Raw genomic sequence first — 16682 nt, 5'->3', positions numbered from 1 at the left:
AATGATAGCAACATTTATATCTCTAATTAAGTTTATTATGAAAATATGTTCAACATAACTAATAATATTAGTTATGTACTATAAATATTAATATTTTCTTCTATATATATTTGGTTAAAGTTAAAAGTGATTAACTCATCGTTAAGTGAGAACGGCATTTATTTTGGGCGGAGGGAGTACGCATGAAGTAATATTGCAATAATATTTGTACGCAGCTAGCTGTAGCCTGCAGTCGCATGCCAATTTGGCCATTTAGGGAACACCCCTATGCATGAAATGGATGCGGGCATGCAATTGTCTGCGTCAATCATAAATCATAAATAAAGGAAGAAGAGGAGGAGAGAGGAGGGGGCCTTGTTTAGATTGGGGTTAGAAATCAGTATTTGGTATTGTAGTACTTTCGTTTGTATTTGATAATTATTGTCTAATCATGGCCTAATTAGGCTCAAAAGATTCGTCTCGTAATTTATAATGTGAAATTAGTTATTTTTTATCTATATTTAATACTTCATGCATGTGTCCAAAGATTTGATATGATGGGGAGAGGGTGAAAAAACTTACAATCCCGGGGATCGGAAGAAAATAGGCGTGCGGCGTGGAGGAAGGAATTAAAGTCAAATCTCTTGAGAGGGTATAGGATCGAGAAGGACGATCGACGAGCTGAGATGAGGGAGGTTGGGACGCCGGCGCTGCGTGGTGGCATGGCATGCAGCTGATGGCTGATGCTGGCCCGTGCCCAGCCCGATGGATCGATGGACGCGCCTGCTGTGATATATCGACCGACCGACTGAAGTGACCTCTCTTGGAAAGCCTTGATACGACCACCACCGTTTACCCTCTTCACTAGCTTCCTATACCTCTAGCTGCCTACTTTTGTTTCCTAGCTTCCCTGGCCCGGCCCTCCATGGATCGATATCCGTGCCCAGCTCCTCCGATCCATCCTCCCGTTTTTACCATTTCGAAACTACAGTATACGTCACTACCAGTCTACCCACTACTGGCGAGAGTACTCCAGTATTACCACCGAACCCGATCAGCCTGTCTCTCTTGTATTTGCGTTTCTATAGCTTTGATCGTCGTCTCTGGGTCTATATATATGCACTTCAATTTTCGCTAGCTCTAACACACTGCGAATTTGCAGTACAAACGTTAACGACGGTGGCCGGCAAAGACTCAAAGACGAGAGCATGCATGTCGTACGCACAGTTGCATGCACGGATTAAGAGCAAGCGGTGGCCGGCAACCCGTACTACTGCAAGGCAAGCAGCACAAGCAACGCAGCGTAGAGTCTGCAGACTGAGGAGAGCTAGCGAGCTTGCGTGGTTGACCGCGTCGCGACTGCCGCCTGGCGCGGGCCACGCCCATGCCCACCATGCAGGGTCACCGAAACGAACAGGGAGAAGAATCCAGCCAGCGTCTGAGCGTCGCGTGATTTCCGCGGGATGATCCATGCATGCCCTGACGCCCATGCCGGCGCACCCGTGCATGCAAGCGCAATGCAACGCAAGGGCCCCGCCGCCTCCCGGCCCGCGACGACACGACACGCACATGTGTGCACGCGGCGCAGCCGCAGCGGGAAGCGCAGGGACACTTGGTCGCAGTGCCGGCCTCGGCCGGCGCTAGCGCTAGCTAGTACGGGCGGCTCCTGGGTCCTGGCACCATGCAGCACGCAGCAGGTCTCGCCATGCACTGGGGCTTGGCTTTCTCTCTGGTCAGCTCGCACGCACGTACGTACGTACAATGCCATCCATACGTGTGTGTCCGTGAGGGACGGGACGGGACCCGACCGGACCGGACCACGCCGCTTGCACTGCTCCGTTGCCTTGCTCCGCCTGCGTTCGAATTCGCACTGACTTTGAAGCATGCATTGCATCAAAAGCTACCACCGCTAGCTAGCGTTTTACTTTTGCGTTCGCAGACGCAGCACGTGGACTCGTCAGTCTGTCACTGATAGTATATGGAACCGAGCTCGTGCGACCAACGCAGGATGCAGCAAGCAGTCGGTCAGTCGGGGCTGGACTCGATCGCCCATGCCCTTGCGTGCCTCCATATCATGCACTGTCATTACAGCAAGAATTTTGATTAGTTTGGCAGAAATGAATTATTAAGTACTAATACTAAACACTGTAGAACAACCCAGCAAATTGAGGTGGTAGAAGCTACAGCAGCTGGCGGTTCTTCTTTTTCGGCCTGTTGATGAGAAGCAGAAGCAGAAGCAGAAGCCCAGCTGCGTGCTCCTCATCCTCAAGCATGCAGTCAAGCTGGAGGAAGAATCTGTGGGCGACGGGCGGGCGGTTGGCTCAGAGCCTCAGACTGCACGCAGACCGATGAGGAGGACAAAGGCTTTGGGCACAGAGAAGAAGTGGAGGAAATGAATGATGAGGCACTCCATTACGCTATGATTGGGGGTGGGGCGCCCCAAGGAGAAGCAACAAGCGATCGAGTAGCACCAGCAGGCAGCAGCAGCTGCTGGCTGGCTGCACCGGCTGTAAACAATTGCTGCTACTGCTAGTAGCCTGCCTGCTACCTAGGGGCAGCAGCAGCACCGCAGCAGGGCGCAGACGCAACAGTGTGGCCGGCCCGGCCGGCGACGGAGGGAGAGGACGGAGGAGGTCTCAGGTCTCATCACGTCAAGCGAACGCGACGCGGGCAGAGTGCCGGGCTGTGGGATGGGAGCGGGCGCTCTGGCCTCGATCGCGGCAATTGAAGGCAGCAGGATGCGGCAGGGCGCGCAGCGTTGGCGCCCAATGCGGATACGACCGATCCCTCCGTCCTCCGCCCTGACGGCGACCTGACGTGCGTGCATGCTGCATCCACCCGCCCGGCATTCAAGGCCTCAACCCCTGTCCTTCTTTTCTGCTCTCATGCATCTGCCATACTGGCCCATACGACACTGGACACACCTCCTATACACACACACTCTCTCTCTCTCTCTCTTAGCCCCCACACACACTTTTGCAGTAGAGTAGAAAATCTTCTTCTGCCTTTTCCACGCAAGGGCCTGTTTGGTTGGCAATTTTTTTGGCGAAATGCTACTGTAGCATTTCGTTGTTATTTGGCAATTAGTGTCCAATCATAGTCTAATTAGGCTTAAAAGATTCGTCTCGTGGATTTCGTCTAAACTGTGTAATTAGTTTTATTTTTTATTTATATTTAATGCTTCATACATGCGTCCAAAGATTCGATGTGACGGGGAATCTTGAAAAATTTGGCAAAATGAGGTGGAACTAAACTGGCTCCAAGGCTACAACAAGCAAGCGAGATGAGATCATGCGTGTAAGCTTTTGGACAATGCAATGCTTCCACGGAAGAAACAGAAGATAATAAAAGCATAAGCAACCCGTGACGTGAGACTGAGCAACTGACTAACCATCGTCCTCTCTGTTTGGAAACTGATCGCCGCCCATTTCCGGCACTGTAAGGACGGCCGTGCACGAGAGGAACAAGGAAGCCCAAGAGGCCATGGATCATGCATGGATGTGACGTGACCTTCGCGTCGTGCTTGCCTCTCCTCTTTTTCTCGCGCGCCACCGTGACACGACGCGTTGCTCTGTCCATTGGTTCTGCAAATGTTATTCTTTTCTTCTTTCTGCTGGTTCCGTCGGGACTCGTCACAAAGTCACTCACACTCACAAGGCCACAGGAACCACAGGCCTCGCTCGGGTTATCAATGGCCCGTTAGGCCGTTGCGTGTACCGGGTGATAACGTGGTAGAGAAGGTCCAGGACCAGTACGAGACTCGCTGGCCCGATGTGCTCTGCTGGACCAACCCATGGGCCTCTTGATGGGCCCAAACATGGGCTGGCCTGCCGGTGCGGACGGACGGACGGACGTGCGGTTCCTTTTCCTTTTCTGATGACTTCGCGAATCGGGAATGCGCCTTTCCGTTCCACTCTCCTCGAAAGGCGGCGCTGCCGAGGGCCGAGGAAGGGAAGAGAAGCCGCAGGGTCCGCGAGGGCGAGAGAGGTCGGCGCGATTCGGGGATGGGCAAGGGCGGCGAGCTGTGGGACGACTCCGCGCTGGTCGACGCCTTCGACCGCGCCATGTCCACCTTCAAGGTATGCTTGCTTGTCTCTGGCTTCTATGACTCCCCGGACCGCTGCCTCTCGCCGCCGCAGCTGCTAGGGTTTAGGGTTTTGGGGGGCTTTGTCAGGCGGCTGTCGGTTGCATCGGTGGGTAAGCGGGGTGGGTGCTCTGGGGTGTTTGGATTGGGGGAAGGAGAGCTGAGGTTTTACCTTATATAGGCATCGTGATTGGAAATTTATGTACAGTCGACTCCCCTTTTTGCAAAATGTTTGTTTGCATCGGACTAATTGTTGATGATTGGCAGGAAATGCATTGCAAGAGCAAGCGAGCAGCGCCAAGTGAGGATGGGAAGACCGAACATGCTGCTGCAGCAGAAGTGGAGCCCATTACTGCTGGAGCAGCGGATGGGTAAGTATACTGATGTTTGTAGCTTGATTAAGTGGTGAACTAGTATGTTAGCTTGTGTCTATGCTATCCAAATCAAATGTACTGTTTTACATTATTAGAATCGCATGATTGTTGGCACGGGTATAAAAAGGGTAGCCTGTTGAGAAATAGCTGCTTGCTGTTCCCATATTTGTTTCAACTGTTCTGTTTGGAACTCACACTGTAATTGATGGAGACAACTAAAGCTTTGGGATGACAATTTCATGCGATCATCAATTTACTTATGCAACTTGTAGAAACTTGAGCGTTACGGATTATTCTTTAAGGACATGTGCTATTTTGTTTACCCGATATTCCCAATGATTTGGCAATGCTCATTTGTCCTTTATGTCTACCCAATATTCCCAATTTTAAATTCTTGGCGCTACATTCTTTGAAGATATGATCAAGTTTAATATCATTTCGTTTGTACATTTTAAAGGTTCAGAGAGGAAGATGCCAACTGTGACAACACACCCTGTGGTCTATCAGAGACACAACAGCAGCTCTCTGAAGAAAGACAGACAGTTGAGCAAGCTCCTCTTCAACAAACTGATCCAGGCAAAGAGACACATGTTTCAGAGGCAAAGACGCTTTCCACAGATGCTACTACTGATGCTGATGGAAATTTGAGCTCAAGCCAGCAAACCGGGGAGTACAATGAATTGCTGAGACAATACTATGAGCTTGAGGAGAAGAGTCGGAACATTCTTGAGCAACTCCAACAAACAAACTATTGGAATTATCAAGCACCAGGATATGCTTCCACAACCCAACAGCGGCAAATTCCTGTCTATAGTGCTACAGCACCAGATCCTCACTCTTCCACCACTCAATCCTCATGCTGCAATGGGAACATTCCCCTGGTATCTGTCTCCTGCTGTTCAGCTGGCCAACCAAGTGGAGGTTCTGCTTGTATGCCACCTACTGCTGGCTACAGCGTATCATTGACTTGTAGGTGCCTTAGTTTGTGGCTTCTTCATCTGTTCATATGTATTGTGCCTATGCCATTGCATGTAAATAGACTACATAATACAATCCTTTGCAGGTGAGCAATGCCCAGGTGCAAGCACTGCATACCCTAGTGTTTCAAACTTCATGCAGCCCCCAACAAAGGTATCTACCAATGATGATCAAGTTGCTAAGGCTGCAATGATGACTGCTGAAGGCGCCTTTAATTTTATGAGAAGTACGATATCTGGACTGCCTGGCACCCAAAGTAAGTAACTTCTTGTCTGAAGTAGTGGCGTTCTTCTGCAAATGTCTTAAAATATTTTTGCAAGACTAGCTAGTTCTATGAACGTACACATTACACATAAGAAGGATAAGCCAAAAACTCACATCCCTTGTAATATCAATTAGGTGAACTTGCTTCAGGTAATGCACATATATACTTCGTCTCACTACTCACCTTTTGTCCTCAATCTAGGAAACGAATCTGATACTGGAAAGGAGGAAAGCACGAATACGGGCGAGAACCCGAATCTTGATAGTGATCTTGCTGTGCTCTTAAATTCATGGTATGCTGCTGGGTTCTACACTTGCAGGTAATCATTATCCCTTGAATGTTATGTTTTCAGATTGCAGTGATGCCTTGTTCTTATGGGTCTCTGCAATAATTTCTTTATTTCTTTGCTAACAATCATTCACACATCTCAGCACTTGTAGTTGTCCCAACATATTGGGTTGGTATGCATTCACTTGTCTCCATTATCATATAAGGCAGCTCTTGCTTTTATTTCATAAATAAAAGGGAGGACTTATTTACCGTTATATTAATTGAATTGACTGATTTGCCTAAATTGGTTTGGAACATCCCAACTCGTAAAGTCCAGGTTTAGAAAACTGAATTGCACCTGTAATTCTATCATTTAATATTCAGTATATGACACTTGATTCTTAATGCCCGTATATGACACTATGTTAGCATCATGAATCTGAAATGTCTGTTTACAGGTACCTCATGCAGCAATCTACGAAAAATTCCAGACCGTAGTGTAGTAGGCTATGGCCGTCTTGAGATAGATGTCTGAGAAAAAGCAAGTTGAAGCATCACTTGGTGCCCGTGCGCCTTCAACTATGAATATTCTGCTGGAGTTGTGTCTGTACTGTGTCTTGCTTGTAACTGCTATTTCAAGCTAGACTTTCGGTATGCTCGTATGTGAATCTGTTGATGTCACGCAGAAAATTGGGTAAAAGAGTAAACTGTCGCATTAACTTATCAGATCAGATATTCGTCATGTATTTTGGCAGGCTGTTTTAGGCAGGATGTCATTTGTGCTAGCACGAGTAGCTTCGCTTATCCGGGTGCCGTGTGGCAGCTTCCATCCCCAGTTGTTAATTGCAGGATTAAAGCAGTGCGACCATAAAGTTTGGTGCTTGTGGGTTGTCCGTGGCGCCATGTGTGAATTCTTTTAAGCCGGAGCTGTTGTGATATTGCCTGCCGACCGGCCTGCCTGCCCCCGCGCGTCGTGATGTTTGGCGGTGGTGTGGTGGTAGGTACACGGCACCTTTCTGACATCGTGAGTACGTCTGTGTACGCCTTGCGCCGTTGACCCTGCTTATGCTTCTCCGTGCTGCCAAAGTCGGAGCCTCCGGTAAACGGCTAAATATTGTATCAGCCATTGAAAGAGCAGTATTTGGCGAAGCATTCAGCTTGAATTCATAAGTTCATCACTTCCCCTATGAAAACTGTCTTATCTCCGCTTGAGCCAGTTCAACAAGGAATTTGAGTTTCCTACTCATTTTTTATGATTGTATATAATTACCCCTTGTTTAGTTCCACCCCAACTTCCAAAAAGTTGCTACAGTACCTGTCACATCGAATGTTTGTGGCCTGTGCATGGAGCATTAAATGTAGACGAAAAGAAAAACTAATTGCACAGTTTGGTAGGAAATTGCGAGACGAACGTTTTGAGCCTAATTGGTCCATGTTTGAATACTATTTGCCAAATAAAAACGAACGTGCTACAGTAGCCCCAAAATCCAAAATCCTGGAACTAAACAAGGGCTTACACACATATCATAAAAAAAATAACTGCTCGATCGGGGAAAATAATATTTTCAGAAATAGCGTAGTATTATACAGTTAGATTGAAAAGGACGGGGAGGAACGGGGTTTATGGTTGGTATAGAAGCAATAAGCCTACCGTGGCCTATCATAAATGAACGTAAATTTTCAACCAGAAGAGTATTTTTCTCGCACCTAAACCAACCTGTGCTTTCTCGCGAACCGACGATACCAAACAGTCAACCGGCTGACCGGAGTGGCAGAAAAGAGACCGCAACTGCAAGGCACCGCAGGAGAACTCACCGGGAAGCAACGACGCGGAAAGACAAATCCACGGGTCAGACAAGGCGCTCTTGTTGGATTATTCCGTTCGTCAGTTCCGTCGCGGAGGTAGGCCTGCTACGCCCCTCAACCCCTGTTCCTAATCCGCTTCTCCTGCTTCCCTCCCCAAAATTCCGTGTCCAGTATCCTGATCTTCCCCTGCCGTTTCCCCCAATTTCCCTCTCATAACCCGTTTCATCTCCTGCTGTCTCTTCCGCCGCCGCTGAACGGCAGGGCTCCTTCCACCGGCGTCTTCCTCACCGTCGCCCTCTACTGGTGCTGGACTGCCGTGGGGTGGAGATCGGCTTGGATCAACTCTTATTTTAGATTCTGTTGGTGGTGGTGAGTAAACCCTAGCCTGCTTGGACGGGATCTCCTAGGATTTCGTTTGGCTTTGCGGATTCACTAATCGAAACTATGTAGACGGTGTAAGTAGTTTTTTCTTCCTTAGCTCGCAACATTAGTCTACCCAAGGTGCAGTTTAGTTTCCAGAATTCGGGGTTGTGCAATTTAGTTTGCAGAATTCGGGGTTTTCAACGCCCGCTTGAAGTTTGCCATGAGATTTTCATCACGTAAATGTGTCATCGAACTGCGACATGCCCATTTTCTCGACTAATTCGGGGTTTCTGCAGCGAAAATGAGTGACAACCTGATGGACAAGGTTAGCGCCTTTGGTGAGCGCCTGAAGATCACCGGGACGGAGGTCAGCAAGAAGATGACGGCCGGAATGAGCTCCATGAGTTTCAAGATGAAGGAGTTGTTCCAGGGGCAGACTCCGGCTGACAAGATTGTTGAGGACGCCACCTCGGAGAATCTGGACGGGCCTGATTGGAACTCAAACTTGGAGATTTGCGACTTGATCAACTCAGAGAAGGTTAACAGTGTGGAGCTTATACGTGGGATCAAGAAGAGGATCATGCTGAAGGATGCGAGGGTCCAGTACCTCTCCTTGGTCCTGCTTGAGACTATTGTGAAGAACTGTGAGAAGGCCTTCTCAGAGGTTGCGGCCGAGCGTGTTCTTGATGAGATGGTCAGGTTGATTGATGACCCTCAGACCGTGGTGAATAACAGGAACAAGGCCCTTATGCTGATTGAAGCATGGGGGGAGTCTGGTGATGAACTCCGCTATCTGCCAGTCTATGAGGAAACATACAAGGTTTGCAACTTCAACCAAACCAACTGCACAACTTGTGTCTTGTTCCAGTTAACTCATACTACCACACTGCACTGGTTTATTTTTCTTCTACTAGTTCATGCCGAAAGATAAAAGTACAATAATCTGTGTTGTTCCATGATGCAATTATAGGGAACAATCAGATTTAGGAGCGACATGCTGAAGTAAGGCTACTTTAGTGCAATCACTGAGCTATTTATGTTTTACATAGTTATGCTTTTGTACTTAATAGTTTACTTACATTTTTATGGTTATATTTTTGTGCAACCAGCCGAGCTCACCAAGTACTTATAATGAGCGCCTTAGGCAGCGCTTGTATCATTCCTATAGTTCTGGATTTATTATTCATAATAATTTACTGGTTGTTTTGATATGACATTTGATGGAAATACATTATCTCTTGTTGATTATTTTAGACATCCACACAATGTCTAATTAATGTCTTTGCACATTACTTCTTCTGATTAATGGAAGTGCCTGTCATATCATATCTTATATTGTAAAATACAATGGGGTGTTGAAAAAGGATCGCACTCAGTTCTTGCTGGAGCGCTCGCTATCTTTCTCTGGCTCTCGATGAACTCACGATGAACTCAGGATATGGCGCAGCGCACAAACTTGCTGCCTTTTCTTTCCTTTTTTTCACACGGATACAAGATGAGCGGTCTTCAACGATCGCCCGCGCCCACGGCCTGCGGATTCACCGTGCCATCCCACGGCCACAGAACGTGGGCGACGTGCGCCATGAAAAACGCCCAGACGCACACGACTCGGCATGGTCACCGTGACCAAGCCAAACTCTAGCTGAAAACTAGGATGTACCAGAAATAGAAAACTAGCATCCTATGCTAAACACGACATGCTTAATCTTTACAACAAACTCCCCCCTAATCATGTCGTGCCGACGAAGACATTGACGATGCCGCTCCTGACGCGTAACTCCTGAAGGCGTTCTCGTGGAAGCGGCTTGGTGAGCAGATCCGCCAATTGCTCACCAGTCCTGATGTAATCCGTTTCGATGGCCCCGGAATTGATGCAATCACGAATGAAGTGAAAACGGATGTCAATGTGCTTACTTCGATCGTGGAACACCGGATTCCTTGCCAGCGCCAGAGCGGATTTGTTGTCGATGTACAGTAGCGGTGCCACGGCTGCTTTGTTTGTCAGGTCTGCCAGCAGGCGTGAGAGCCAGACTCCCTGACATGCCGCGGTAGCTCCGGCGATGTACTCTGCCTCGCACGATGACAGCGCCACCACTCGTTGTTTCTGTGACTGCCAGCTCACAGGGCTCTGTCCGAGGAAGAAGAGAGCCCCTGAAGTACTCTTCCGATCATCGCAGTCACCGGCCAGATCAGCGTCGCTGTAACCAATCAACTCCAGCACACCCTCACCGCGTCTGTAGACACAGCCATGAGAGCGCGACCCTGCAATGTACCGGAGAAGATGTTTGACGGCGCTCCAGTGCTCCGTTGTTGGCGCTTCCATGTACCTGCTCACCATGCCCACCGCGAACGCAATGTCTGGCCGTGTATGTACCAGGTACCGCAAACTCCCGACGACACTGCGGTACAGAGTAGCATCAACTGGTGGATTGGAACTAGACTTGCTCAGTTTCAGTCTTGGCTCCATGGGAGTGCTGCATGGGTTGCACCCCTTGAGTCCAGCCCTCTCGATGATCTTCTCTGCGTATGCACTCTGACAGAGAGTAATCCCGTTTGTGCTCTGCTGAACTTCAATTCCCAGATAGTAATGGAGAGGACCGAGATCACTCATGCTGAATAGTGTGGCCATCTCCTTCTTGAACCGATCGACCTCCGCCTGGTTTGCACCGACCACGACGAGATCATCAACATAGACTCCCACTAGCAGTAAGCTGTTTCCGGCTTCCCGTACATACACGGCGTGCTCCGCCGTGCTGCACCTGAACCCAAGCTTCTGCAGTGAGCTGTCCAACTTGGCGTTCCAGGCTCGTGGGGCTTGCCGGAGTCCATACAGCGCTTTGTGCAGCCTGTAGACCTTCCGCTCCTTCCCTCGAATGCTGAAACCCGGCGGCTGCTCAACGTAAACCTCTTCTGCCAGATCACCATTCAAGAATGCGGACTTGACGTCGAGGTGGTGCACTGTCCACCCATGATGTGCTGCGATGGCAAGGAGGAACCGCACCGACTCGAGGCGAGCTACCGGCGCGAATACCTCATCGAAATCCACGCCTGCGCGTTGCACATATCCCTTGGCCACCAAGCGAGCCTTGTGCCTAGTGATGTTCCCTTCCGCATCGCGCTTAATCTTGAATACCCATTTGAGCCCAATGGGTTTTGTACCGCGCGGCGCATCAGTGAGCGTCCAAGTCTTGTTGTCAGTGATCGACTTGAGCTCTTCCACCATCGCCTGTTGCCACTCCTTCGCGCCTGCAGCCTCATCATAGGTGGCAGGCTCATGATCCACAGCAAGGAGCAGATCGCCGTCCGCCACAAGCTCGTCATCGTCGTACAGCAGGTTGTCGACGACCCTGAAGCGATGGGCGGCGTTGCTATCGTCGTCAGCGTCCAGTGTCTCCAGGGCTCCAGAGGTCGGAGACACGAACTCGACAGGGACCTGACTCTTCTGCGGCAACTCTCCTTGCCAGGGTATGGGGCCACCCTGTTCCCACGGCGTGCGTGGCGATGTGGTGGCCGAGGATGTCGTTGATGCAGGTTCCAGTGCCGTGGTTGCCGGTGGTGATGGAGGTGGGGGCGATGGCGCAGGGGCCGCAGGTGATGCAGTGCCGCTTCGTGGTGATGTCCCTGCGGATCCGTGTCCCGCCGGTGTGGAAGCGACGATCTCCTCCTCGCCAGGAATCTCCCATTCGTCCTCCACCTCGAACTCACCTTGCGCGGTACTGTAGCCCGTCGCTCCGTTGTTACTGTTGTTGGGCGAGCTCCAGTCCCAGGCTGCGCCCTCTTCGAACACCGCGTCGCGCGTGACGTGCACGCGGCTCGCGGTAGGGTCAAACACCCTGTACGCCTTAGAGCCTTCCTCGTAGCCGATCATCACCATCTTCTTGCTTCGATCATCCAGCTTCCCGGCGTTCGGCTTCGTGATCTTGACATGGACGACGCAGCCGAACACGCGCAGGAAGTGAACTGCCGGCTTGGTACCGTACCATGCCTCATATGGCGTCCGCCCCACCTGGCTCCGCGTGGGGGCGCGATTGAGGGGGAACACGGCCGTCATTACAGCCTCCCCCCAAAGCCACGCTGGAATGTTCTTGGCCTTCATCATGCTCCGCGCCATGGCGAGCACGGTCTGGTTCCTCCGTTCGACCACGCCGTTTTGTTGTGGAGTATACGGCGCGGTCAGGTGTCGCTTGATGCCGTGCTCGAAGCAGTACTCGAGGAAGCTCGCCGACACGAACTCCCCCCCACGATCAGTGCGGAACGCCTGGATCCGCCGACCTGCTTCGTTCTCGACGCCGGCGCGCAGACGCTTGAACGCTGCCTCGGCGTCGGACTTGTTGGCGAGCAAGGTCGCCCACATGAACCTGGACATGTCATCCACGACGAGCATGATGTACTTCTTACCACCAGGTGTTGGAGGTGTCACCGCGCCGCACAGGTCGCCATGGAGCAGCTCAAGGGGCTTCGTGGCGCGATACTTGGCCGCTTGCGGGAATGATGCTCGACGCTGCTTCCCCGCCAGGCACGCGTCGCATACGTGCTCGACATGCTCGATGGAGGGTAGTCCGCGCACCATGCCACTGCTGCTCATCTTCTGCAGGGCTTGGAACCCCAGGTGGCCGAAACGGGCGTGCCACCTCCACTCGTCGTCGTTGTAGCTCGCGGCCAGGCACACTGGCCTGGTGGGCTTGAGTGGAAGGATGTAGAGGCGGTTCGCTGTGCGCCTCACCTTGGCCAACAGCTCCCGGCTCCCACGATCCCACATCCGAAGAACGCCGTCGTCAATGTCGATCTTGCAGCCGTTCTCGTCCAGCTGGCCGATGCTGAGGATGCTGCTCCGGAGCCGCGGGATGTGATAGACGTCGTGGAACGCCCGGTGACCGCCGTCCTTCGACTCGAACAACACAGTCCCACGCCCCGCGATCTCCACCAGTGAACCATCACCGAATTTCACGGATCCGATGACGCCATGGTTCAGCTCGGAGAAGATGCTTGCATCGCCCGTCATGTGGTTTGATGCCCCGGTGTCGAGGTACCACTTCATCTCCCCGTGCACGGTACCCTCCTCCATGTCTGGCACGAGCTTGCGCTCGTTGAGGAAGACGTGTTCGACGTGGTGCATGCGGCGGACGTTGTCCTCCGCCGGGGTCACCACTGCCATGTATAGGGAGGGCGACTCCTCCTCCGCCTGGGCAAGGTTGGCTTGCGGCTGGCTTGCTGCCGCCTTCTCCTCGTCACGCTTTTTTTTACGGCACTCCCGCTTCCAGTGCCCGGACTTGCCGCAGTAGTGGCACGCGTCGTCGTCGCCGTTGCCACTGTTGCCGCCCTTGGACGGCCCCGAGCGCGGCTGCCCCCTGCCGCGCCCCCTGCCGCGGCCACCTCCGCCACGGCGCGCGCCCGAGCCAGATTGCGCCCTGCCATGCGCGCCCGGCCCGTCGTTGTTGAGGTTGAGGCGGGACGCAAACCGGGCCAGCATCTGCTCTTCGGTGAAGTAGAGCTTGCCGTCGATCTCCTTTCCGGCGCCGCCGTTGCCGGAAGCGCCGCCAGCGCCTGAACCGCCGCCGCCTCGGCCTCTCCTTCGATCTAGGCGCTCCTCAACTGCCTTGAGCCGCCCCACCAGCTCCTCCAGTGAGACCGCCTCGAGATCGAGGAGGGTCTCGATCGACGCCGCGATCTGACCGAACCGATCGGGGACGACCTGCAAGAACTTGCGGACGATCGTCTCCTCCTCCATCACGTCACCCAAAACGGCGAGCTGATCGGTGATCTTGGTGATGCGATACGCGAAGTCGTCGATGGACTCGCCCTCCTTGAAGACGAGGTCGCCGAACTCCTGACGCAGCGACTGCGCCCTGGCCTTCCTCACACGATCCACGCCGATGTGCCGCGTCTTCAACGCGTCCCACGCGGCCTTCGCCGTGGTCTTGTTGGCCATGCTCCCTCGGAGCTCCTCCGGCACCGACTTGCACAATGCCTCCAGCGCATTGCGGTCGTCGGTGAAATCGTTGGTGCCCACGTTGATGGCGTCCCACAGGTACCGGCCCTGCAGCATCACCTTCATCAGCGCCGCCCAGTCGGTGTAGTTTGTTCTCGTCAACATAGGCCACCCAGCATTGCCGATGTCCTTGACCGTGCGGTGAAGCACCAGCCCACGGTCACCCCCGCCGCTGCCTCCTGCGCGGCCGCCGGGTGGACTCCAAGACCGCCGGCGCCCCGGCGATCGGGAATTCCGCGAATTCCTCGGCATGAACGCTGCGGTGATCGCTTGATGACGATCCCAGCGACGAAATCGGGCTCTGATGCCAGTTGTTGAAAAAGGATCGCACTCAGTTCTTGCTGGAGCGCTTGTTTGTTGTTGAAAAAGGATCGCACTCAGTTCTTGCTGGAGCGCTCGCTATCTTTCTCTGGCTCTCGATGAACTCACGATGAACTCAGGATATGGCGCAGCGCACAAACTTGCTGCCTTTTCTTGTTTTTTCTTTCCTTTTTTTCACACGGATACAAGATGAGCGGTCTTCAACGATCGCCCGCGCCCACGGCCTGCGGATTCACCGTGCCATCCCACGGCCACAGAACGTGGGCGACGTGCGCCATGAAAAACGCCCAGACGCACACGACTCGGCATGGTCACCGTGACCAAGCCAAACTCTAGCTGAAAACTAGGATGTACCAGAAATAGAAAACTAGCATCCTATGCTAAACACGACATGCTTAATCTTTACAACATGGGGTAGTGCTGCAGAAGATCAATATGATTTATCCTTTGACAGAATGTTTTTGTACTTTAGTAACCAAGGTCCATAAGTTAACACTGTATAACATGGCCATTTCCATGTATAGAGCTTGAAATCAAGAGGAGTGCGGTTTCCTGGACGTGACAATGAGAGCTTGGCTCCCATATTTACTCCCCCACGATCAGTTGCCGAAGCTGATGTTGACGCAAGCTTGCCCCAGCAGGCATTCGAAGACGTCCATGTTCATACATATACTGCTGAAGAAACAAAAGAAGCATTTGATGTAGCTCGTAACAGCGTAGAACTTCTTTCAACTGTTCTTTCGTCTTCCCCCGAACAGGATGCTTTGCAGGTACTGTGTCCCAATTTCATTTAACTTTTCTCTTATTCTGTTTGTCAAGTTCTCAACCATCATGATGTGATTAGCTATTTTCACACATGAGATTTCCTTTATGGATCTTTTGCAGTAAAAGATACTGCTTATTGTGTCATGTTGCTGATGAAACATACTTAGGGCAGGTGGATGTATTTTGCTTATCGTGCCGCATTTATGGTGATAAAGTGATAGACTACTTCATTGCATGTAGTGAAAACATTTTGCTGTTCATGTTGATTGTTAATATAGTGCATGCTCTATACAGTTGCTTAGGAATCAGAATGATTGGAAAAGTACTCCATGTTTTGTTGAGCATAGTTGGCTAACTGCTTTCCCTGTTAACAATTACATCCACTTCATCCTGAAGTTATAGCTACTGCAGCTCTTTGTTGGATTAGGGTATATATTTCAATTATTCACACCTTTTCTGTTGTTTCCATCCTGAAGTAGTATTGTTTTGCACTGTTCTTTAACATCCTTTATTAAAGCCAACTGTTTTCTCGCTAAATGAAAACTTTAATAGGCATGCTGTTTGTTGAACTAGCACAAATCAAACTATCTAAAGATTCTTGTTTGACTACTTTTGTTCTCACCACAGGATGACTTGACAGCCACTCTTGTGCAACAATGCTACCAATCTCAACACACTATCCAGAGGATTATTGAGACCGTTGGAGACAATGAAGCTGTGCTCTTTGAGGCCTTGAGTGTGAACGATGAGATCCAGAAAGTGTTATCGAAGTACGAGGAGATGAAGCAGCCCAGGGCCTCGGAGCATGCAGAACAGAGACCAGTTGTCATACCGATTGCCACAGAACATGAAGATTCGACTGCTATCGGCAATGAAGACGCCCTTGTTAGAAAACCAGCTGCCGCGAGAGCAAGGTCAGGTGGAGATGATGATATCCTTGATGATCTCGATGAGATGATATTTGGCAAGAAGGGAGGTAGCAGCTCCTCCCAGGAAGGGCCGAAAAAGCCAGATCCGAAGAAGGACGACCTGATCAGCTTTTAAATACACCTCCATAATCGCAGCCAGTACTTGCTATTTTCTGGTGCTGTACCCACTCGGTAGATTGAAGATTCCTTAGGATTTGAATCGATTGTTTATTCGCATACGATTCATACCTGCCCCTTTCGGTTTGTTCAGTTAAGTTGCTGCACTTTCTCAATCTTGTTTCATGGATGAGTCCCAATGATCATGAATGTATTGGATGGTGGATTATGCCTCGACTGGGGGGAATTTCTAGTGTGGCTGAATCTTTGTTCTTCGGTACAGTAACCTTTTTTCAAGCTCATATCTTATATCTTATGCTTTGGCTGATCGAGCAGTTCTCTTGTAATGCCGCATATCACTCTGGTCTCAATATGCCAGCGCTGTGAACTGGGACATTGTGAGGTCAAAATCACCCAGTCTTGTTGAAATAAAATCATGACACAAATAATCAATATGCCATCG

General features: G+C 51.0%; 2 protein-coding genes across 4 annotated transcripts; both read left to right on the top strand.

The window, feature by feature from the left end:
* Positions 1 to 3888: 3888 nt before the first annotated feature.
* LOC136474615 (uncharacterized) lies at positions 3889 to 6673 on the top strand. 2 transcript variants are annotated; one of them, XM_066472173.1, is made up of 6 exons: positions 3889 to 4058; positions 4331 to 4434; positions 4901 to 5406; positions 5501 to 5671; positions 5882 to 5999; positions 6409 to 6673. In XM_066472173.1, exons 1-6 carry the CDS (start codon positions 3984 to 3986, stop codon positions 6446 to 6448), a joined length of 1014 nt encoding a protein of 337 aa, XP_066328270.1. In that variant the 5' UTR covers positions 3889 to 3983; the 3' UTR covers positions 6449 to 6673. The 2 variants fall into 2 exon arrangements, with proteins under 2 accessions (XP_066328270.1, XP_066328269.1); XM_066472172.1 differs by having other exon boundaries at positions 4895 to 5406.
* A 1022-nt stretch (positions 6674 to 7695) lies between these two features.
* On the top strand, positions 7696 to 16548 carry LOC136477936 (TOM1-like protein 1). Of its 2 annotated transcripts, XM_066476211.1 has the most exons (5): positions 7697 to 7852; positions 8018 to 8125; positions 8416 to 8939; positions 14954 to 15199; positions 15822 to 16548. In XM_066476211.1, the coding sequence occupies exons 3-5, from the start codon at positions 8421 to 8423 to the stop codon at positions 16236 to 16238; spliced, it is 1182 nt and encodes a 393-aa protein (XP_066332308.1). In that variant the 5' UTR covers positions 7697 to 7852; positions 8018 to 8125; positions 8416 to 8420; the 3' UTR covers positions 16239 to 16548. The 2 variants fall into 2 exon arrangements, with proteins under 2 accessions (XP_066332309.1, XP_066332308.1); XM_066476212.1 differs by lacking the exon at positions 8018 to 8125 and having other exon boundaries at positions 7696 to 7852.
* Positions 16549 to 16682: the final 134 nt, after the last annotated feature.

The sequence above is a fragment of the Miscanthus floridulus genome, chromosome 8, assembly GCF_019320115.1.
Source record: "Miscanthus floridulus cultivar M001 chromosome 8, ASM1932011v1, whole genome shotgun sequence".
NCBI classification, from domain to species: Eukaryota; Viridiplantae; Streptophyta; class Magnoliopsida; order Poales; family Poaceae; genus Miscanthus; species Miscanthus floridulus.
Note: the sequence above shows the minus strand (reverse complement) of the source record. Positions and strands in the feature narration are given on the sequence as shown.